The 23,117-nt window shown below is 37.6% G+C and overlaps 1 protein-coding gene across 2 annotated transcripts in view; it reads right to left on the reverse strand.

The window, feature by feature from the left end:
• The window catches only part of dnah5 (dynein, axonemal, heavy chain 5), a 174,692-nt gene that overhangs the window by 87,585 nt on the left and 63,990 nt on the right, over positions 1 to 23,117 (reverse strand). For both annotated transcript variants that reach the window (XM_089117480.1, XM_089117479.1), the window contains exons 31-47: positions 22,583 to 22,746; positions 22,197 to 22,353; positions 20,992 to 21,204; positions 20,673 to 20,897; positions 20,148 to 20,320; positions 19,096 to 19,274; positions 18,629 to 18,816; positions 17,867 to 18,061; positions 12,608 to 12,742; positions 12,306 to 12,413; positions 11,988 to 12,141; positions 11,702 to 11,848; positions 9,944 to 10,185; positions 7,613 to 7,789; positions 4,211 to 4,415; positions 3,400 to 3,542; positions 482 to 616 (exon numbers count right to left, since the gene is read on the reverse strand). In XM_089117480.1, the coding sequence (XP_088973606.1) occupies positions 482 to 616; positions 3,400 to 3,542; positions 4,211 to 4,415; positions 7,613 to 7,789; positions 9,944 to 10,185; positions 11,702 to 11,848; positions 11,988 to 12,141; positions 12,306 to 12,413; positions 12,608 to 12,742; positions 17,867 to 18,061; positions 18,629 to 18,816; positions 19,096 to 19,274; positions 20,148 to 20,320; positions 20,673 to 20,897; positions 20,992 to 21,204; positions 22,197 to 22,353; positions 22,583 to 22,746 (2,940 nt within the window). The remainder of the gene's footprint in view (positions 1 to 481; positions 617 to 3,399; positions 3,543 to 4,210; positions 4,416 to 7,612; positions 7,790 to 9,943; positions 10,186 to 11,701; positions 11,849 to 11,987; positions 12,142 to 12,305; positions 12,414 to 12,607; positions 12,743 to 17,866; positions 18,062 to 18,628; positions 18,817 to 19,095; positions 19,275 to 20,147; positions 20,321 to 20,672; positions 20,898 to 20,991; positions 21,205 to 22,196; positions 22,354 to 22,582; positions 22,747 to 23,117) is intronic.

Genomic DNA, 23,117 nt, shown 5'->3' on the forward strand with positions numbered 1-23,117 from the left:
TGGTTGTATTATAATTAATATTTTTGTGTAAACTTTGTTACTTTTTTCTGGATAAATTGATTAAATAAGTAAAAAAAGAAACAGCATTTATTTGAAACAGAATTTGTTTTGTAACAATTTAAATGGTTTAAAGTCACTTATGATCAATTTAACGCATCCTTGCATTAACTATAAATTTTCTACCATTTTCTTTTGTACACAGTAATGTGCTTCAGAACTTTTAAGACTATCATGCATATACACTGCATATATACATATGTTAATACACTGCACACAGAAATCTAAAGCTGAAAGAAGGATGCATATGACATAGACGGCCTTTTAGGAGTGTGTGTGTGTGTGTGTGTGTGAGTGTGTTATTTCCTCCCAAAAAGATTTATATTTTTGCATTACAACTCTGTAATAAAGTATTGCCAGACGTCATAGTAAGTGTAACCAAAATACATGTTTTGGGGAAAAAAACAAAAAACACTTAATGTACCTGAAACATAAGAGGTGTGGTGGCAGAGGAGAAATTGAGACTCTTGGCAGTGTGGGATTCTGGGTCATATTTGGACATGTAGCCTTTGATGATGACAGTTTTGGCAGTGCCCTGTTCTCCTATCAAAAGCACAGCCTGAAACACATGAAGAAAACACGAGTAGACTCCAGAGAGGGCGACCATCTGTCCTTGTGCAAGGCTAATCATAGTGCTGGCAGCACAGGAAAAGTCTTGATGACAAACAAAGTAGCTGTCCATTTAAACAAGCCTCACTTAGACAAATCAATAATGCACTGCATGGTGTCATTGTCTATAACCTACTACACTATAGAATACAATCTACAAACTATTGAGTGTTTTTATCAGATCGAGAGGGTTTGGTAACACTTTATAATAACTGCATGCTATCAATCATTTGTTAAGCATGAGTAAGAAGTTAATTACAAATTTATAAAGCATTAACAGACATTAATAAGCAGTTTATAAATACAGCTATAAATGTTTTTTTTCTTGATTCATAAGCATATCTATAATGCGTTTAATAATTGTATTTGCATACTTTGTTAATGATCAATTCATAATTTCTAAATGAACTATAGCTTTATTTACAAACCATTTATTTAAGAGTTGTCAGTCATTCATACGATCACTTAGAAAGTATGAAGTAAATACAGTTATAAAGCATTTAGTAGTGGTCAGTTAACTATTTTGTGAGCTCATATGGTAACACTTTACAATAAGGTTCATTAGTTAACATTAGTTAATGTATTTACTAACATGCACTAACCATGAGCAATACATTAGTTACTGCATTTGTTAATCTTTGTTAATGTTAGTTCATGAAAATACAGCTGTTCATCATTTGTTCATGTTAGTTCACGGGGCATTAACTAATGTTAGCAAGATTTTAATCAAGTATTAGTAAATGTTGAAAATAACATTAACAAAGATTAACAAATGCTGTATATGTGCTATTCATTATTAGTTCATATTAACTAATGCAGTTAACTAATGTTAACTAACGAACCTTATTGTAAAGTGTTACCGCTCATATAAAGTGAGGACAATTCATGCCTTGTAAAGCATTTATAAAGGAGATTTAAAGGCGCATCAATCTTCTAAACAGTAAAATGTAACAAACACAACACAGTGATACAGAACATAGAAATATTTAAAAGCCTTTAAATCTCCTTTATAAATGCTTTACAAGGCATGAATAGTCCTCACTTTAGATGAGCTCACAAACATAGTTAACTGACCACTACTAAATGCTTTATAACTACCCAAATTAACCCTAAATTACAGCATAAAAACATGTTAATAAAGCATTTAACACACTAAGCTACCATCACTATATGTCTGAATAATAAGATGTATGATTGTACATTTAAATAGTTTATTAATCATTTACTTACATGTTCTAACCACTGAAAACTCTTAAATAACTGTTTTATAAAAAAATGCAATTCTTCATTTAGAAATGATTAATTAATTGTTAATAAAGGATGAAAAAGGATTGCTTTTAAACCAAGAAGAAAGCATTTATAGCTGAATTTATAAACTGCTTATTAATGTCTATTAGTGCTTTATGAATTATGAATAAACTGTTTGCTCATGCTTAAAGGATTAGTTCACTTTTGAAAAAACTTTTGCAGATAAATTACTCACCCCATGTCATCCAAGATGTCCATGTCTTTCTTTCCTCAGTCGAAAAGAAATTAAGGTTTTTGATGAAAACATTCCAGGATTTTTCTCCTTATAATGGACTTCAGTGGGAACCAGGTCCAACCGAGGTCCAAACGACAGTTAATAACAGTTTCAGATGCAGCTTCAAATGTCTTTAAACGACACCAGACGATGAATAAGGGTCTTATCATGCGAAACGATCGGTTATTTCAAAGCTTATTCCAAAAATGTAACTTTTCTAAGGACAAATGCTAGCCTTGTAATATATTGTGAGGCGCGTTTGCAACGTCACGTAATACGTAATTACGTTCAAAAGGTCACGGGCGACGTAGCCGGAAGTAAAGAATCAAAATCGTCCGACATCGTTGTTTTACCTTTTAATTCCTTTTTTGTAAACGGCGTTTGAGTTAGTTTTCACGTTCAACCTATGCGTTCAACTTGTAAACACTCTGACTCTGTACTTCTGGCTACGTCGCCCGTGACCTTTTGAATGTAATTACGTATTACGTGACATTGCAAAGGCTAGCATTTGTCCTTAGAAAAGTAAAATTTTTGGAATAAGCTTTGAAATAACCGATCGTTTCGCATGATAAGACCCTTATTCATCGTCTGGTGTCGTTTAAAGACATTTGAAGCTGCATCTGTAACTGTTATAACTGTCGTTTGGACCTCGGTTGGACCTGGTTCCCATGGAAGTTCATTATAAGGAGAAAAATCCTGGAATGTTTTCATCAAAAACCTTAATTTCTTTTCGACTGAGGAAAGAAAGACATGGACATCTTGGATGACATGGGGGTGAGTAAATTATCAGCAGAATTTTTTTCAAAAGTGAACTAATCCTTTAACTAATTATTATCAGCGTGTAGTTATAAAGTGTTACCGAGGGTTTTATAATACAATCTACAATTGAATTCCAATTTACAAAGACAGATAAGATTATTCCACCAAAACAGTGTTTGTTCTTGTCTCAGAGCCAGTGCTCGATGGATGTTCGGTCAGGCTTCTGTGGACCCTTGTGTTTAAACTGTCAAGGGAATTGAATAATTCCATAATAACTATGTACTGTAAACTAACAAACATAGCACTTTGCAGTCTTGCCAGTTTTAAAAACATATTATATACATACGTATATATGACAATGTTAATAATGTAACAGGCAGATAAATAAAATATATAAATATATATATATATATATATATATATAAAATTCAAAAGAGTGAAAAGGCTCTCACCTTTCCCTGCTTTGCAATGGTCTGGATGAGGAAGTCAGTGCGAACATTGTCTACGTTGGGCACCAATATGGAGCCATACTCTGGTGTAGAGTCAGGTGGGTAAATATACTCTTCCACTCTGGTATTCCAGTGAACCCAATGGCCTACAAAACAAACAGTTTTCATTGTTAATACTGTGAATAGCATCTTGCAAGAACCTTTATTAAAATTCCATAATGAACTTCCAATCTGTTCTATAATTAAATAGGGTTATTAACCCTGGTTCTGACTCACAAGTGGAGTTTTCCAATTTAAGGGCTAGGGAACTTGCTGCTAATTAGGCATCTATTTGAATTGCAAAGTGTACAGTATTTTGCAACAAAACTTCTAAGGACACTTATAAACCGGAGACTTTTGGGTCTAAGCTATTTTGTTTCAAGCTTCAGCTGTGAAAAGAAGTCAACCTAGAATATACTCAGATTTGTCTGGAGGCTTATAGACTTATAGACTTACAGACTACAAATACACTATTCTCCATAAACATGCAAGTTCTCCTCTCAATAGGAAAAATGTAGAAATTCTATAGACTGCTGCTTGAATTGTACTGACAGAAAGAGTAATTTCCCAGCATGCTCTTGTTCAGAAGAAAAAAACTTCAGTCAGTCTTACTAAACAGCTTTTCTTCATTTACCAATTGGAAAACCTGACAAGTTGAAAAGATTCAAACAATTATAATAAATCGAAGATGTATATGTAAACTGAACCATAGACAAAGGCAGATAAAAATGAAGCAATCTTAACACAGAATGAGGCGTGTGACTGTGTTAGATACCATCATTAGTGACGTAAAAGTCGAACATAGTGTCCTCGCTGTGGGGAGGGATGTTGGGAAGGTCTAAGCAGATGTTGTCATGGTGACGGAGCCATTGCTCCATCTTCATTCGATCATCCAGTTCCAACAGGGCTCCCACACTCCACATCAGAGAGAAGACATACAGTCGTTCCATGTGCTCACGAGACAGCTCCCCTCCCTGCTCCTGATGGGTTAAATCATTAAAAACACCATCAAAGATCTGTCAGAGCATGAAGGCCTGATAAAATTATTATTTTTGCACTCATGAAACCAGAGAAAAGATATTATGCATTATCAGATATATGCAAATAATAATAATAATCTAATCCATTATTGTGAAAATGTATATCCATGACTGACCACTAAATATGTTTTGATAACTTTTAAGAATAATATGCATGATACTTTTTGTCAAATTTCAGATTAGGTTAATCTGTTGTAAAATGGTCCATATGTACTAGATTGGATATGCATTAATAATTAAAAAAGTTGATATAATATTTAGTCTGTTTAACAGTGTCAGAAAATTAACTGCTAGAAGCTACAAAATCTGGGTTAATGAGGACGACAGCTATTGAAAACATTTGTTTTTTTAAAGGTATAGTTAAAATATTAAATAATTTGATGTTGCATGCATTCCCCATGCAAATCTACCTCTATCCGGATTATCAGCACATTCATATACAGTACACTACCATTCAAAAGTTTAGTGTGAAATTAAATATAATGTTGTGAAATATCCTCAAGTAACATTTCTTATTATTATCAGTATTGAAATAAGTTGTTACAGAGTTACAGTTGGTTTGAAACGGATCTTTTTTCAGAATAATTTGATAAATAGGAAGTACAAAACAACAGCATTTATTTAAAACATAAATCTTTTTAAGAATCTTACTGTCACTTTTGATCAATTTAATGTGTCCTTCTGTAATAAAAGTACTAATTTCTTAAGAAAGAAAGAAAGAAAGAAAGAAAGAAAGAAAGAAAGAAAGAAAGAAGGAAAGAAAGAAAGAAAGAAAGAAAGAAAGAAAGAAAGAAAGAAAGAAAGAAAGAAAGAAAGAAAGAAAGAAAGAAAGAAAGAACACGACAGCACCAGTGATAAGAATATACGCATGAATGTTTCTTTTCAGCTCCAGCCTGTTAATATCCTTCAACATCCAATGACACTGGATGTGTCAATTACATATTTATTTGCAGGTTGTATTGTTGGTGCTCTATACACACTGTGTATAAAAAAATACATCAAGCCCAAAGTGCTTTTGAAGGTTATAGGTCCTTTTTTTTACAGAGCTAGTGGGTGTAATGCATATTTGGCTCATGTTTAATTCTCATAGAATGATAGTGTGGTTACAATAGGACTGTATAATGTGTATCTCAAAGCTAAATGCGAGTTATAATGTGTGACATTTACTGGGGACAGTTCATCCTAATCATATTCATGACTTTCAGATAAGGGAAAAATCTGCATGGGTTGAATGTCAAGAAGAAATGTATTGAGTAAACCGGTCAGGACTTCAGTATACGTTTAATCATTCATAGATTGACTTAAGCTTATTCTGCTTATATTGCATCATATATTAATGAGCTTATACATTTTATTTTCTTCAGCTGATCAACGAGCATTCAATATTTCAGTTTAATGACGGCCGCTGTCAAGATTAATCAAATCTCACTGCATTAAATGTAGCGAAATTGTATTATTTTGCTATAGCCATTGTCAAATCACCCTTTCACTAGTACACAGTTTCAGGTGTCAGACATGTTATAGTGCTGTCAGAAATCATTGCTAATTCCTATAATGCATTTTAATAAGATTTGAAAACATCCATAATGCACCAATGAATCTCATCAAATGAAATCTTGTATGTGGAGACATTATTTTTACTATGTATATCACCACTGCCCTCTTCAGTGCACAAACGTGCTTGTTCATTGCTCTCTCAGGTAGAGGACTGCATCACATACACTATATAGGAGGAACAGCTTTTGAGGGGATAGGGGAAAAATGTTATACATGCATAATGGACTGTATGTGCACTAATGCATAAAGCAGGGATGTTCAGTTAAAGTTCCAAGAGGTCTACTCTCTGTATTTCCATAATACTACAATATTTTTTGGGAATTGTTATACATTTCCAAGTGAACAGCAGTAGTAGTGGTTGGCCTCTGCTGATTCAGCAGCCAATGAGATTGGCTGCTCAACATTTGCTCACCACCGTATCTTCGGTACTGTTGATAAAATAACCACGTCACCTGGAACGTACTTCACACTTGTTATGTCTTTAGTGTGAGAGACAAGCCACAAGCAAATTGGCTAAAGAAGTGCGTCTGGGCCTATGTAAAATAATTTGATATAGCGCTAGATATAAATGACCCTGAACACTTGTGGTGTGTTGTTTTTACTCACTGCTAACTTAAATTGTAGAAAGGTTAGGAAGCTGACAGCGGCCCTGGTATACAGTGTATGTACTAACAACTGTGCTACTCTGTTTTTTTAATGACAGAAGCTGAAGTTTAAAGGGTTAGTTCACCCAAAAATGAAAATTCTGTCAGTATTTACTCACCCTCATGTTGTTCCAACCCCGTAAGACCTTTGTTCATCTTCGGAACACAAATTAAGATATTTAAGATATTAAGATCGCTCCTGCATACAGTCCATAGGCTTCTTGAGGGACTGGCTCTTGCTGTCCCCGAAAAGTCATTAAAGACATCGTTAAAATAGTCCAAGTGACTACAGGGGCTCAATCTTAAGTTTATCAAACGACGAGAACACTTTTGTGCGCAAAAAAACAACAAAAATAACGACCTTATTTCAACTATTCACTTCCTTCTCCATGAGCCTGTAAGTCAGTTAACGTAGTGTGATTGCGTAGAGCTACGTCACACGTAGGCTCACTATTGGCCGACGCTGGTCATGTGTGTGTGATGCGTGTGACGTACAATAACAGAAGCTTACGCTATTAAACTAGTAACCTGACTCGCGCAGAGGGAGAAATAAACGAATAGTTGAAATAAAGTCGTTATTTTTGTTGTTTTTTTGCGCACAAAAGTGTTCTCGTCGTTTGATAAACTTAAGATTGAGCCCCTGTAGTCACTTGGACTATTTTAACGATGTCTTTTATGACTTTTCGAGGACAGCAAGAGCCAGTCCCTCAAGAAGCCTATGGACTGTATGCAGGAGCGATCTTAATATCTTAAATATCTTAATTTGTGTTCCGAAGATGAACGAAGGTCTTACGGGGTTGGAACAACATGAGGGTGAGTAAATACTGACATAATTTTCATTTTTGGGTGAACTAACCCTTTAAAACCCTTATTTTTGGATTGACATGTTAGTAAGCAGTCTTTCACTGTTGCAAAATCTGTAATAAGGACTACAACCTTGGGCTGAATGAGTCCTTGCAGCATGTTTATGCACTGCATGATGATGAAGGCCTCCAGCATGTCCATCTTATACTGCAAAGATTGAATGCTGAACCGATAGAGCTCAGGGAAGGAGGACGAAAAGAGATCCCTCAGGACCACCCCTTCCTGAGGGGAGCGATTCTTCAGCCAGCCCTGCACACACAAACACACAAGTGAAAAAAACCTGTAAGGAAGGACATACTGAAATTAAATGAACTATCCTTTAGAGCTAAAAATAGTGTATCATTCTTCTCTGTCTTTCTCTGGCTCTCCTTCATTTACTCTTCATGCATTGAACAGTTGAACACTTTGAAGTCTGTTAAAAAGACAGAGAGAAATGCCTTGGGGATTTTAGACTTCAGAGTGGACTTTAAGAAACAACTACTGGTTTCTACAACCGAGGTTCAGTGGATGCCTTTTCTTTCACTTTTATTATGCACATTTGGAGGGAAATATTGTAGATTGTAAGTGTTCTCAAATTTCTACAAACTTGATTAATATACTAAATTTATGTTACCCAAAAAGGAAAATGTGTCCATAATTTATAAACAATCATGTTGTTCCAACCCATAAGACTTTCTTTCAACTTCTGTGCCTTACTCCCCCGAAATTTTAAAGGAAAAGTCCACCCAAAAATTTAAATTCTGTAATTAATTACACACCCTCACCCTCTTCGGAACACAATTAGAGATGTTTTCGATTAAATCTGAGAGATTTCTGTCCCTCCATTGACAACTGTCACTTTGATGCTTTAAAAATAGGTCGTAAAACGAATTCATATGAATTCAGTGAGAGAGACAAGATCACTTTATATGATGAAGAGATTGAATTTATGCTTTTAATAACATAAACATTCATGAACTCTCACATCAGTTGTGATAAATGGAAAGTCAAGCATGTTTGCTTGACGTGCGAGAACCAATGAGGTTCATTTTCGTGTTACGCAGCATGTTTGACTTCCTCAAGAAACAATGAGGGCCATTCTCGGGTGTTATGAGGCACGTTTGAGCTTCGGCAAGAACCAATGAGGTCCATTCTCGTGGGTTATGAGGCACGTTTGAGCTTCTGCAAGAACCAATGAGGTCCATTCTCGTGAGTTATGAGGCACGTTTGAGCTTCCGCAAAGACCAATACGTTTTTTGTCTTGAGCATCAATCAGGTTCAGTTGAGCTTTTGTTTATGTTTGCTGATCAATGTGTAAATGTGGATAAAAGCCTAAATTAAAAGTTTCTTATCATATAAAGCCATCAAGTCTCTTCAGAAAATTCAGACTAAACAGCCTGACTTATATTGATTAGTTTTATAATCTCTTTATGAACTTTTTGAAGTGTCAAAGTGGTAGTTGCGTAGCTTTCAATGGATAGAACAGAAAGCTCTCAGATTTCATCAAAAATATCTTCAATTGTGTTCTGAAGATAAGCAAAAGTCTTATAGGTTTGAAACGAAATGATTTAATTTTTAAGGTGAACTAACACTTAAACGCTTCAAAAAGTTCATAAAGACCAAGTTTTCTGAAGAGGTATTCACCGTTATACACATTTAAACTTTTAAGGTTTTCCTTGTGGTATCCTTTGTCATATTTTGACATTATGCATGAATATTAGAGCAAGCAATAATGATATTTAAGAGCTATGGCAAATTTTCAGAGAATTATTCTAAGAATTATTCTTGTTCCTCATACAAAGCTATGATTGCATTCAGAAGACCATAGTCCACTCATGAATGATGCTTTTATGATTTTTTTAGAGCTTGACAGCCCCTTAGTCTTGAGATAGAGCATACTATGTCCTTCTTGTTCCATGAAAGGAAGAATATTTGAACAATGGAGTGAGTAATTGACATCATTTTCATTTTTGGGTGAACTATATCTGTAGATTTCATGGAAGCAAGCATTCGGTTACACTTTATTGTACAGTGCCATTGTTACATGTTACATGAAGTTACTATTATGTATTAGTACATGCAGCTAACCCTAAACCGAACCAAACCTGAACCAATTACTTAAATTGGTAACACTTCATTTTGTTAGTCCACTTTAGACATACTAACTTTAAGTAACTTTGGACTACATGTCAACTACCAGTCATTAGAGTATTAGTAGACTGTCTGCTTAATATCTGCAAACACTATTTTGATGGTCCCCCAAAATACACTCTACTGCTGAATATAAGAAACTTGGCAAGTACATGTCAACATATTCTACTAACACAAACCTAACAGTTTACTAATACTATAAAATTACTTAAATGATCTAAATATTGAATACTCAATAATAGTATTAATCAGTACCAATTTGTTATCACCCACCTCCAAAATAGGGCTCCAATTAAGGACAGAAGAGCTCATAAACACCATCCCATTACGGGACACTGTGGCCGGGGAGGCGTTATCGATGTTGTGTGGCTCAAACACAATCTTGCAATTGGGGGCCATGGGGATGCGGTCACCATTGGCCAATGTCAGTGTACGGTTATCATCCAGGACTGAGTTCAGGTTTTCAATCCATATAGCATCAACTGGCCCATCAAGAACAATCCATATGTGTTCCCCTAAACACAAACCAAGAAGTACAAATGAATTTAAATTAGATACAGCTACAATTGCATAATGTTGTGGCCTCCATCAATCATTATGATCAATGACTGACATTTGACATTTTATGGCTGATTGCTTGGCCCATTAGTGTCAAATACCCTGTTTGATGGATGTACTTGTTCATTGATTTAAAAAAAACTGAGTCGATAGGTTTCAACATGTTGTTTCCATTTAAATGAAACATTCTCTTTCATGTGTTATAAATCTCATCAGCTTTCTTACACAACTGACCAGACAAAAAAAGCCCTGAGGGGTTCTGCTGTCATATTAAAACATTTGCTCCCCCAAAAGTAGATGTGTTTTTTTAAACATTTTAGACCAGACATGCTAAGAATGTTTAATAGTTTTAATGTTCAGTGCAGTATACTTTAAAGTTACTTTGATACGGGCAATCGTTTCAGCAAAACAGTTTTAGGAGCTGAAAAAAACTGGGTAACACTTAATTTTGCAGTGTCCTTGTTACTTGTTACATGTATTATATTAATAACAGTAAATTATTAATACATGTAATTACATTCTACTAATTCTAAACCAAACCCTAATCCGAACCATAACCATATAGTAAGTAAATGTTGTTATTTATTTTTACTTAGATCCTTGATTCACTGCCCTGCTACACCTCGAAATAAATTCTTTTGGAATGAACATTTTGAAAATATTAATTGGAGATTGATTTGGACCTATTCTAATAAATACTGTATTAATAACAAAGTATACAAAATATATTTTAAAATTATACATAAAATTTACCCAACAAATGAGTTCCTAAAAAGATATAAAAAATGACCTTTCTGAACTCTGTACATTTTGTAAAAAGGATACTGAAACTGTTTTACATCTTTTCTTTGAATGTATGTTTGTGAGGTTTTTTTGGATTGATGTGGAATATTTATTTAATATGTTAAGTGGAGTAAAAATCTGCATTGGTAAAAGAGATGTTTTTTTTATTATGGTAAAAAAAGATATAAACAAGAGTCTAATTTTTATGTTAAATTTGATTTTATTTCTTGGTAAATTTTACATACATAAATGTAAATGGTATGGAAGGACACCTAACATTTGCCACTTTAAAGCTGACTTGAAAATTTACTTTGAAACACTGAAAGGTCTCTCAAATCGCAAAGCAACCAGAACGATGGACATCTTCAAAGAATTGAACTCCTCTTATTTAATGTAATTATATATGTATACTGTATACCTACCTCCTTTATGTTGTGTTATGTTTCTTTTTTTTATTTTTATTTTTATATGTAATTCTAATGTTCTTTAATTTCATTGATAAGAATGTTAACTTTAATGTTTTATATTGCATGATGCGTTGGAATAATTTGGAAAATATATTAAAAAAAATAAAAAATAAATAAAAAATAAATAAATAAATTTATTTTTACTCAGTAGTTATTTGTAATCGTACCCAAAAGCTTCTACTGCTCATGCATATTCTATACACTTGTTTAACAGGTGATCTACCTTTCTTTGCTCTGAGTGTTTTCCTCCAAAGAGTGGAAAAGATTCCATCAGTCCAGTCATTGGTTGCCACATCGAGTCGACCAAACATTTGAGGTGCAGTAATAGCTTTAGGGTTCATCCGCATCTCTCTGTGAGGTTCGCCACAATCTAAACATGCATTTACAGTGTAAGTTGCATATACATTAAAAATGTTTACTATTTACATCACTATTTACATCACCAATGAAAGGGACCCTGTCCACATAACATAATGGCCTAGTTATTGTGGCTGATGTCTAATTCTCACCAGTCATGGCCTTCATAAGTGTATGGATGCAAGTTGTTTTTCCTGCTCCGCTGGGTCCTAGTGCCATCATACCATGACGAACTCTTTGAGTCTCATATAGCTGAATGATCTTTAACCTCCATGGTGGGTGATTGATAAGACCAGCCTCAGTTACCTAGTAGATTAACAAAGATTTTGGAAATGATTTTTGATTTTGATTCCTAATCCTCAACCTAACAAATGTTTTATTATATATATGTTTTATTTATTATAGTTTATTATTGTTTATTAAACGTAACAAATGTTTTATTTATTATATATGATTATTTTTTTTCCAACCTGTTTGTCTATGGCTGATTCCAGATTAGGGTATCCAGCTTTATCCAACTGAATTCCAGGGAAAAGATCTTCAATCAAACTGAGGAACAATGGCTCATCCTCATCAATCTTAAAGGGCAGAGACAAGTGTCATGTGAATGTTATGACAGACGCTTTTAGAAAGGAATTCTGACATTCAACCACAAACTGATATGAGAGAGAATATATAATCAAATAAGTGTCATGTTTATATGTTCATGAGGTGTCATGTGAATGTCAGTCATATGAGAAAACTCTGTGTGTATGTGCGCTGGTATTCTTACCAGTTTGGACAGGTTCATGTCTCGCAGAACTCTCATGACAATAGTAGACTCTGTGTCATTGGGATTGGCCCGTTTTGCGGCACCAAGAGTACGCAGAACGGACAAAATATTGCGCAGGCCAAAGTCATAGTGGACCTAAAAAAAAAAGTCATACATTTACATTTACTAATAAAGTTATAAAGGTTCTAAAGGTTATAAAGGTTTTTTGAGTACTATTGAAGGAGCCAATGTAATTGGCGTGCGTGATTCGCATCACACACTCCACCCCCGTGCGCTGTTATAAATACAGAAGTGGATGCACACACTAGTTGCCTTTCGCTTTAGAGCCTTTGTATTGATGTCACTGAAGAGTGCTGTTGATTTCAACGGGCGAGTGTGTCAGTGCTCTTTTGGAAAGACTCTCCCAATCCTGGTGATTTCTACAGTGCAGTACAGCGGTGGTCGCAAGCTTTGAGCTCTCAAATGCTGCTTTAAGAGCAAAAGCAGGTATTTTTGTTTGTGTGTTTGACGGCTGGTTGAGGGCAAAATGTGAGTGCTTCACTGTTTTTCAGATCTCTGAATTCACTGTTGCCGCGGTCATTCCTGTGTGCTCCGGCACTGGTGACGGGTCCCATTTCTGAAAGAGCAACAAGGGGGCATTTGCGTCTTTTAAATAAAATTTAAAAAAAGATGTCATTCCACCTGTGCGTTTCTGGATGCGGTCGTTCCCTTTTCCTCTCTGACGGTCACAATAGTTGCATCAGGTGTTTGAGCAATATATTTATGTGTATAAACGTATATGTTCGGCATGCTAAGGCAGCTTTTGTGGATGGCTCATGTTCTCATTGCGGGAATATGACTATTGCGGTGTCGTCTTCGTTCGCAAAGTGCGAGTCCCCATTACCATGCCCCACCCCCGGGTGCCACATGGGATGGGTTATTGGAGGATAGTGATGGATGTCTTGCCCGCTAACCATTCCCTGTGGGCTCCTCACTCCACCATAACACCGCAGCCGATGGAATTCCTGTTGAGCATGCTGGTCCCTCTGTAATGGACCGACCAGCAGTTTCAATGGGAGTTCCCCCAGATGGCAGCATCGGAGGGTGAGTTGGCCTCTGGAGATGACGACTCGGCTGTCCCGTTCACTTTCGGTTGTAGGATTAGTATCTTGGGGCGGGCAGCGCTGGTTCTCAGCTCGCCGCCCCAGTGCTTTTTTTTCCCGAAATGCATGGAGAGCTTATCAGGTGGTAAATGGTACCTTTCTCTGCCAAAAACTGCCTGAATATATTTTCCCCCTCACAACCCTTGGTTGAGGAGCGGTGAAGGGCTGCGAGGTGTTCCTCCATTGGAGCAGTCTGTCATGATACAGGTGCACCTGTGTCTGGCTGCCGCTGCCTTTTGGGGTGAACCGGCCGCAGCCTCCACCCAGGCCTCAGCAAGAAGCCGGCCACAGTAGAGACGCCCAGCCCGCTCCTGGCGCTGCCAAGCCAGGTGGCAAGCGACAGCGAGAACATTCCGGAGCGGGCTGCCCGGGATGGACGAGGATGCTCTTGGAGTTGGTCATCGATCCACTCCTTCCCCACGGGTGAGTGCCGGGTGGAGTCTTTGTTTGGTGTGGGTGTTCTGTTTCACTGCCAGTGTTGTGCCTGAACGCGTTCAATGAACGATAGTTCATGAACGCTTTCATATTTTAGGCGAACGTGAACTGAACCTACTGCATTACTGTCTGATGAACTTTACTGTGAAGACGCTTATTCTGGTGTCTGTGAACGCACGCTATCTCAGTTTAACTTCATGCAATAGGGTGCCAGATTTGTATAGGGTGCCTTCCAGGCGAAAACCCGGCTAAAGCACACGTAAACAGGCCTTATTAATATGTAGCGAAAAAACACCCTGGCAACACCAGCATCTGGCATCTGGTAACACCAGCCAGCAGTGTCATGCCGCGGCCGCCGTCGACAATCCTGCCAGCGAGGAGGTGTCGTATGATCATTTAAAGGATTTTATGACGAGGTCGGTGAGGATGGGAAAAATCTTACATTTCTGTGCAAACTGCCCATCAATAAAATAATTGTTGTCTGTGGTTGTATATGGGCTGTGGCAATAATAATAATAATAATAATAAAAAGCTTGCAACAACAAAAAAAGAACTATAAATGAACTAGTTCATTTTTTGAAGTATGAACTATGAACTGAACTAGTTCATTTTAAAATGTGTGAACTGAACTTTTAACTAGTTCATGTAGAAAGTGAACTTTCCCAACACTGTTCACAGCTTTGCTCCCAAAAGTGTGGAGCAAGCGGTACCCACACCTCAAAGAAAGAGCAAATTATTCTGTTCCTGGGCCCCAAGTGGGGAAGTCTGGCGGTGTACGACCCTGTAAAGCCTTGCACCCCTCAGTTTTGCCAGCACAGCAGCTGGGTGCTGTTCGAGGACCTGGCCATCTGCCTTCTCACGCATCCCTGGCCGTCTCATGGAGACAGGTAAGTGTCATGCATCACACTCAGACCCTGCTTTGGGACACCTCCGGGCCTTCCGAATCGGGTCCCTGTCCTCCACTTTGCTGCCCCACCACAGGTACAAAAGACTGTTGGGTTTGATGGCAGCAGCGTCCAGCGTGATAACTTTTGGCCAGCTGCACATGAGGCCTTTGTAGTGGTGGCTCAAAACCAAAGGATTTTGCCTGAGGGGCAACCCCTTTCGCATGATCAAGGTTACGCTGCGATGGTTACGTGCCCTGTTTATGTAGAAGAAACCTTGGTTCCTGTCCCAGGGTCCTGTGCTGGGTGCTTCTTCTTGTCGTAGGATGCAAGGATGTTATTCTTCTTGTCGCAGGATAACAACAGATGCAACCCTCACGGGCTGGGGAGTGATCTTAGAGGGACACTCGGATCGAGGTCTATGGGGGGACCATCACCTTTCCTAGCATATCAATCGCCTGGAGATGATGGCCATTTTTCTTGCTCTCAAGTATTTCCTCCAAGACCTCAGGGGCCACCATGTGTTGGTCCACACAGACAACGCATCGGTGGTCGCCTATATAAACCATCAAGGGGGTTTGCGTTCGAGTACACTGTGCAAACTAGCGCACCAAATCCTCTTGTGGTCCCAGGGCAAGCTGCTTTCACTTAGAGCAGCTTATATCCCGGGAGCCCAGAACGTAGGAGCAGACATCCTATCGAGACAGGGGCCGAGGGCCAGTGAATGGTGGCTCCACCCCGAGGTGGTGGAGCTGATATGGAGGTAGAACTCTGGTTCTCCTTCACCCATCCAGCTCTTCTCGAACTGAATGCGATGGTACAGAAGTGGCTGAAATTACGTTTGTATGCGTTTCCCCCGATCTCTCTGCTCCCGGGAGTTTTGGAGAGAGTTCGCAGGGACTATCTACGCCTGCTTCTTATAGCCCCGCGGTGGCCGGGCAGAGTTTGGTTTGCAGATCTAGTGTCTCTCCTCAACAGGCCTCCTATGGAGCTTCCCTTCAGGAGGGACCCGTTGTCCCAAGCAGGAGGCTCGATATTTCATCCTCGTCCCGAACTGTGGAACCTGTGGGCTTGGCCTCTGAGGGGGCCCAGCTCATAGAGTCAGGTCTCTCAACCGAGGTTGTGAAGACCATTTTATAATCCAGAGCTCCCTTCATGAGGAAACTTTATGCTTTAAAATGGAGAGTTTTCACTTCCTGGTGCAGTAACCATCAGTTGAACCCAGTTATCTGCCCGGTCGGTTCAGTGCTAGAGTTTCTGCAAGACCAGTTCACTGCAGGTATATCTCCGTCCACGTTGAAAGTCTATGTGGTGGCCATAGGTGCTTACCACATTTCTTTGGGTAGAATGTCTGTGGGGAAAGAAATGATGGTATTTTGTTTTCTTTGTGGCACTTTGAGGCTGAGCCCTGCTGAACGCACTAGCGTTCCGACTTGGGACCTGGTGATTGTCCTCCAAGGCATTTCCCAGGCTCCCTTCGAGCCCCTGGAGGAGGTTCCAGCCAGTTTTCTTACTCTAAAAACTCTGTTCCTCCTCGCCATTTCGTCTCTTAAAAGAATTCAGGCTCTGTCGGTTGTACCCTCGTGCTTGGAATTTGCACCTGGCATGGTCAAAGCATTCTTTCATCCTAGACCAGGTTATGTTCCGAAGGTCCCCACTAATGTGGCCCGATCTATAGTGCTGCAGGCATTCTGTCCTCCTCCATTCCAGGATGCAGACCAGGAGAGGCACAATTTGCTGTGCCCGGTTAGGGCTTTGGATGCTTACGACCACAGAGCTGCCCTGTGGTGTAAATCCGAACCCCCTAACAAAGGGTCTCCTGCATCTAAGCAAAGAATTAGTAAGTGGGTGGTCGAGGCTATCTTACTTGCTTTTGAGTCAACCTGGCAGCCTTCCCCTTAGCCTGTTTGGTCTCACTCTACTAGGAGTATCGTTGTCTCTAAGGCCTTTTTATTTAGGAGATACATAACAAGACGTTTGTGATGGTCCTCACACGTTAATTAGGTTTTATGCTCTGGACTTGGAATCTTCTCCAGGGTCCCGAGTGCTCTCATCCTAGTGCTGCTCGCCTGATTTCACACTGGACAGGAACTTCTCACTATGGGGGCATTGGTATAGACATTCCCTTAGCGTCATTCGAAAGGGAAGGGGAACGCCTCAGTTACGACTGTAACTTCGGTTCCTTGAAGAGGGAACGAGACGTTGCGTCACCTGCCATATCTCTTACGTCCCTGTAAGCGACTTGTTCAGACCTTACGAAGCTGTCGCGGCTGGGTTTGAACCGGCTTATATAGTTTCCTGGTTCACGACGTCACCCACCTCTGACGTCCCGTCACCGACTGATTTTACATGTGCTTCACTACATCATCACGCAAAGCGTTCCCTTAGCGTCATTCGACGCAACGTCTCATTCCCTCTTCAGGGAACCGAGGTTACAGTCGTAACCAAGGTGTTTGTTATATTTATTTGCTTAGTTAGTGTCTTCTTTGGGTTTTGTTTCAGTTGCTGTTGTCAGATTTAAGTATCTTTGAAACAACTAAAATCATTTGGTGATGAAGGTCATATGAAACTATAATGCGTCCAAAACCTGCCTGGAACTACCATAGCTATGGGTTTACTGTAAAAATAATTTCACAATTTAGAACATTCGTCAACCAATCAGAATCAAGCATTCACCCCCCATAGTATAATACATACAGGTAATATTTAGTTTTTCAGCAACACTTAACTGTTCTTTTCTGTAAATCTAGTTTATATAGGCCTATATAATGTAGTACACTGTTACTAATGATAGTCACCTGTTTAGAGAGCTGCTCCTCACACAGTTTATACAGAGTGAAGAATTTCCTGGCCAGCTCGATATTGTCAATGAAGCCACAGCTTGCCAGTTTCACTCTGATAATGATCTGCCTGTCAGGAACCATCATCGCCACTGAGCGGAAGTTAATTTTCAGATTCTCTGGAAGTTCCTGTCTCCCCGCGTATCCAGGATTCTGTATGGAAAAAAAAGAGAAGATAACAAACTTCTGTATTGTATATATATAAAGTATATATTGTATTGTATATAAAGTGTAACCTTTCATTTCATTGGGTCTTTAAACCCAGTTTAGTCTAGATTTCCAAAGTCCTTGAGAAATATCTATAAACAACTGAATTCGTAATATGTTCCATTTGTTTCATATAGTATGAAAAAATAAGCAAACTTTAACATTGTATCACATTGTACTATGCCCTCATCTGCCCCTATTAATGACAAAATTCATGGTAACATGGTGGTTTGTTGCTTTAATAAAGTGCAAAATGTTATTGCTGGAAACAGCAGTATGATAAAAAAAAAACAGATAAATACACAGATACACTTGGCAATTGTAACTTGTCTCATTAATATATAATTCAGCTGATGTAGAGTCACATGTGTGTGTATAGTGAGAGAATGTGCAAACCACTCCAATAAATGTATCACTACCTTTTATGAGTTATTAGTTCATAAATGTTAAAGAAACTTTTAAATCTCTGTGAGATGTGTGACATTTCAAAGAAGACATGATGCACCAGCTTACCATTGTGAGGAAGATACCAAACTCAGGGTTCATCTCTACATTATCACCATCAGTAAAGATAAAGTTCTTCCGCCGTTCTTTCTTACAGGTGAGCACAATGGCGATTTGTTGAGCCGCCACTGAGAGCACCGGCAGGTCAATGCGGTTAAACTCATCAAAACATCCCCAGGAGCCAGACTGAGCGAGACCTAAAGGCAGATTTTTTTTTAAATTATTTTAAATATTAAAAAATAAATTCATCCCCAAGTATGCAAAAAACAAAAAAACGAACACTCTGATGAAATGACAAAGCATTGGTTATGTTCATTTCACACATGATATCATACAGATATTGCTTGTGTATGGGTAATAAATTAGGGATGATTGCTTACAGATTTCAAATGTATTGTCATTATGATTATATTACATGAATATGCTTTCATTTAATTAGCAAGAATAAAAGTAACATTTGTTTTTATAATGTGCACCTTTGAATATTCTGCCCAAGCCTCTGAAGTCCATCTGGTCAGAGCAGTTGAATACCACCACATATTTGCCCAGGCAGCGGCCCATGTCCTTAGTGGTTTCCGTCTTTCCTGTTCCTGCTGGCCCGGCTGGAGCTCCACCCATGCTCATTCCCAGAGCTTGAGCTAAAGTAATGTAGCATCTAGGAAATAGATTGAAATGACTTTGAAGAGATGATTTAAGGCAATAAAAAGTAACATCTTCACTGCAAAGGAAACATTTCTTAATTATTATGTTTGTGTGTTGTCCAGTAAAAAAAAAAAGAAGAAGCAAAAATCTGAATATTTATAACTCAGGATGCATCTCTAATTAATTATCTACTGTTTTTGCATTAAGCATACATACAAATGATTTATTTAATTATTTAAATAAATGCTAATGTATCCAAATATGTTTAGACATCTTTATGGAAAAGCAATACAAAATAGGAAAATGCAGTGTGTACGAAAGTAATAAACATGTAATAAATGTTATATGTGCATTTTGCTTATATGGCTATTTTAGGACCATTAAAAAAAATAAAAAATAAATATATATATATATATATATATATATATATATATATGTGTGTGTGTTATTTTTAGCTTTAAAGTTGTTATACATTTGTAAGAAATTAAAGTTGTACATACAGTACATTTCTTTACAGTTGTTATACATAAAGTTGTTTTTTGTTGATAACTCCATACATATTTTTTAGTGATGATAATCTAAAATGAATCATCATTTTAAATAATTCCAATTATAAAACATCCAGACAGTAATTAAAATGTGGGGAACATATGCTAATTATCATGAAAGCAAATAAAGAGTCACAAAAAAAAAAAAACACATTGGTTTTAATCTTCATTTTCCTTATGCACAATATAATTTCATATGGCTTTCATTTTTGTTATTTTGTTCTGAGCAGAATTTATAATTGTGTGGTCTATGAAAAATCACATCTGATTAGTAATTATACATAAATTGCGGCACAGTGTGAACATAGAGGTAAACAAGCTTGTATTTGCAGCAGCACCTGTCAGTGAGAGGAGTGATGACCAGCCTGTCAGTGCAGCCTAAAAACTCATTCTGATAAATGAAAGCCACATCAGTGATGTTGATCATCATCTTATCCGTGTCCTCGTTGAAATAAAAACGGCATTGTTTCAGCCATTCAAAGTCTGTGGGGCTTTTGATGTGCAAGCGACACTGTGTGAGAAGAACAGAAAACAGTTTTTCCTGGGTGGTTATCTTTTGGAGCTGTCTCATAGGGACATACACAAACGCTTACTAATATCTGAGGGTTGTGACATACTCAGTAATTTGTCATTCAGTCATGAGATATCAAAACATCCAACCTTGCCAGTTGACATAACCCCACCAGAAGTGACTGCATTGGTAATTTCACAGTCTTCATTAGCTAAATTGCCTATTCCAGAGCTTTTAAAATTGAAGATAATAAAGTTCTAAAATTCTAAAATATGGAACTCAAAAATGCTAAGACTGAGCATATAGCATTATAAACTGTAAATAAACTGGATGAATACATTCTGGGACTCACCAAATCATCAAAGATGTCCCTCTGGTGTACGTGAATGGTGATTAAGGTTTCATACTTTGTCCGTTCAACAGCTCCAAGGTCCTTTGTGGTCATGTCAATTAAATTGTTGAGGAGCTCAAGAAAAAAATGGTTGGTTTTAGCCATGATCTTACGGTCATATCTGGCATTGCTCAAAGCATCCTCAGAATCTTTGGTCCAGATCATCTGGATTCCTAGTAAACCAACCTTAAACCACAGAAGCCAATAGTCCCGTTAATATACTATACCATTTTTTTTTAAATTGACTTTATAAATTGTATCACTGTCATTATTTAGATACCTGTGCAGGAAAGGAGTCCAAAAATTCAATCAACTCAAAACCGGAGTCTTGAATGGCAAGTGCAGCCTGACGGATGACAAGGTGCAAAGACCTCTGGGATTCTTTTAGCAGTGCATTAAGCCAGACCTCCACATTGCCCTCTGCAATGACAGGCCTGTCCAGCTCAACTGTCTCACCCTCTCGTGATGATATTGCCAAAACCTTATCATACATCTATAAGCAAACCCAGTGTTGGTTATTTTTGAAAAGCAGATATTTTCAAGCAAATGTATACTTTCCTAACATTCCTCAAAATCCTGATGGATTATATTTGATACTCACATTTTAAGATGTTTCTCAAAAAATGTTGTATGGATAATCAACTAAGCCTAAGTTGCTCAAAGAAGTGTTTATCTTACTAACAATATAAAAGGTACTCTTATTTACTTTATGAAAATGTGTATAGATTTCACAGATTTCACAGCAAAAAGAGATGTGTACCACAACATTGTCACAATGGGCTTTATGCACGGCGTTATTTCCGGTGAAGGATTAAGGATGCTCGATAACTTCCGCCGATCGTAGAGTCCAATGCAATACCGAGCATTTATATTGAATTTTATACTCAATGGTTATAATAAAGAAACGTTAGTCACAAAAACAGATAAAACAGACACCCCTCGTTGTGTTTATGCTTCTTTTTTAAAATTATATTAAATAAACATAACTTTATTTAAATTAGATCTAAACATATGTACGTTTCGTTTAAAAGATGGGAGGACAGTCAATTTTGAAGACTCTGCCGGAACCGGAAATGGACGAGCATCCTTGTGTCAAATGCAGAACTTATGCGTATATATAGCCCATTACCTTGTTAGTTTTTCACTTTCACTTTTCAAATCATCAGTTTTATGTTTTCCTTTGTTCAGATTTCCAGCCACTCTTTAGTTGTCATGGTTGCTGATTATTACAAGTCGTTCTTTTCAGCTATCATTAATCACCCTTGTTTGCCCTACTATTTAAGTTGCTGTGTTTTCAGCTCTCATTTGTCTGGTCATAATAATGCTTAGGTTGTGTCTGCCTTGTTGACTCGTGTGGATTATTAAAGACTTTCTGAACCTTATCTTCTTCTTTATCATGTGCTCTCTATAACCCAGCGAGAAAGACATGAAGAGGGATGCTTTAAGAATAAGAAAGCAGGCTTTCTAGTTTAAAGTAGTGATCACCTTTTCATGGAAGTGGACACATTTGATGTTGTCAAAGATATTAAGCAGGTGAGCCTGGATGGTGTGGGAGTCAGATGCTTGGCCCAAAATCTCCAGCAATGCAGGATCCGATACAAAGAAGAACCGTGGAAACAGCAATCGCTTTTTCTCCAGATACCTGTAAAAGCAGAAGACAAGCTAAAAATTGGCAGCACTATGAATTAGATCCACTTTAACCTAACAAAAATAGCAATTTATTTCAAAATTGATTTAAAAACGTATATTTCAGAATAGTTTTTTCAACTTGTGTGACCTGTGAAAACATAAAAGTTCCATCTTGCAATAGAAACTGGTTATAAAACTGCTGAATCAAGGACTAGACTGAAAAACAGATTAGTGTTATGTACCCTGTGAGAGATTTTTGACACATCTCTAGCTGTTCCAGCAGGTGAGGCAGTAGCTGACCCATAGTCTCATCTCCCACACACGACTGGACTACATTGGGCATCTCATGAGCTCGAGTCATGATTTTAACCCACGATTTATCGATGTTGGAGAAGCGCTTTGCCTCCTAAAAGAGAAGGTTTCACTTGAATTTAAGATTTCACATTACATATTTAGCTCCAGGGAAACAAGAAACACCTATGGTATCTGGAATTTCACAAAACAAAAGCTTCAGCAAAATCTGTGTTATTTAACACAACAAAACAAAACAAACAGAAGACTAGTTCTAAAATTGAGATTCTAAAAATTAAACATCTTATTATCATATAGCATGTTATGATATGATTATTTAAATCATAAAGTACAATTTTAACTATGTTATATTTAATTTTTTTTGGTAACACTTTATAATAAGGCCTCATTTAGCATTAGTTTTCTCTTTTTTCCCCCATCGTTTCTTCACTTTCAATAAAATGGCCAAAAAAGTGTCAATGTGTG

Source organism: Pimephales promelas, chromosome 12, assembly GCF_988280905.1.
Source record: "Pimephales promelas chromosome 12, fPimPro1.hap1.1, whole genome shotgun sequence".
Taxonomy (NCBI): domain Eukaryota; kingdom Metazoa; phylum Chordata; class Actinopteri; order Cypriniformes; family Leuciscidae; genus Pimephales; species Pimephales promelas.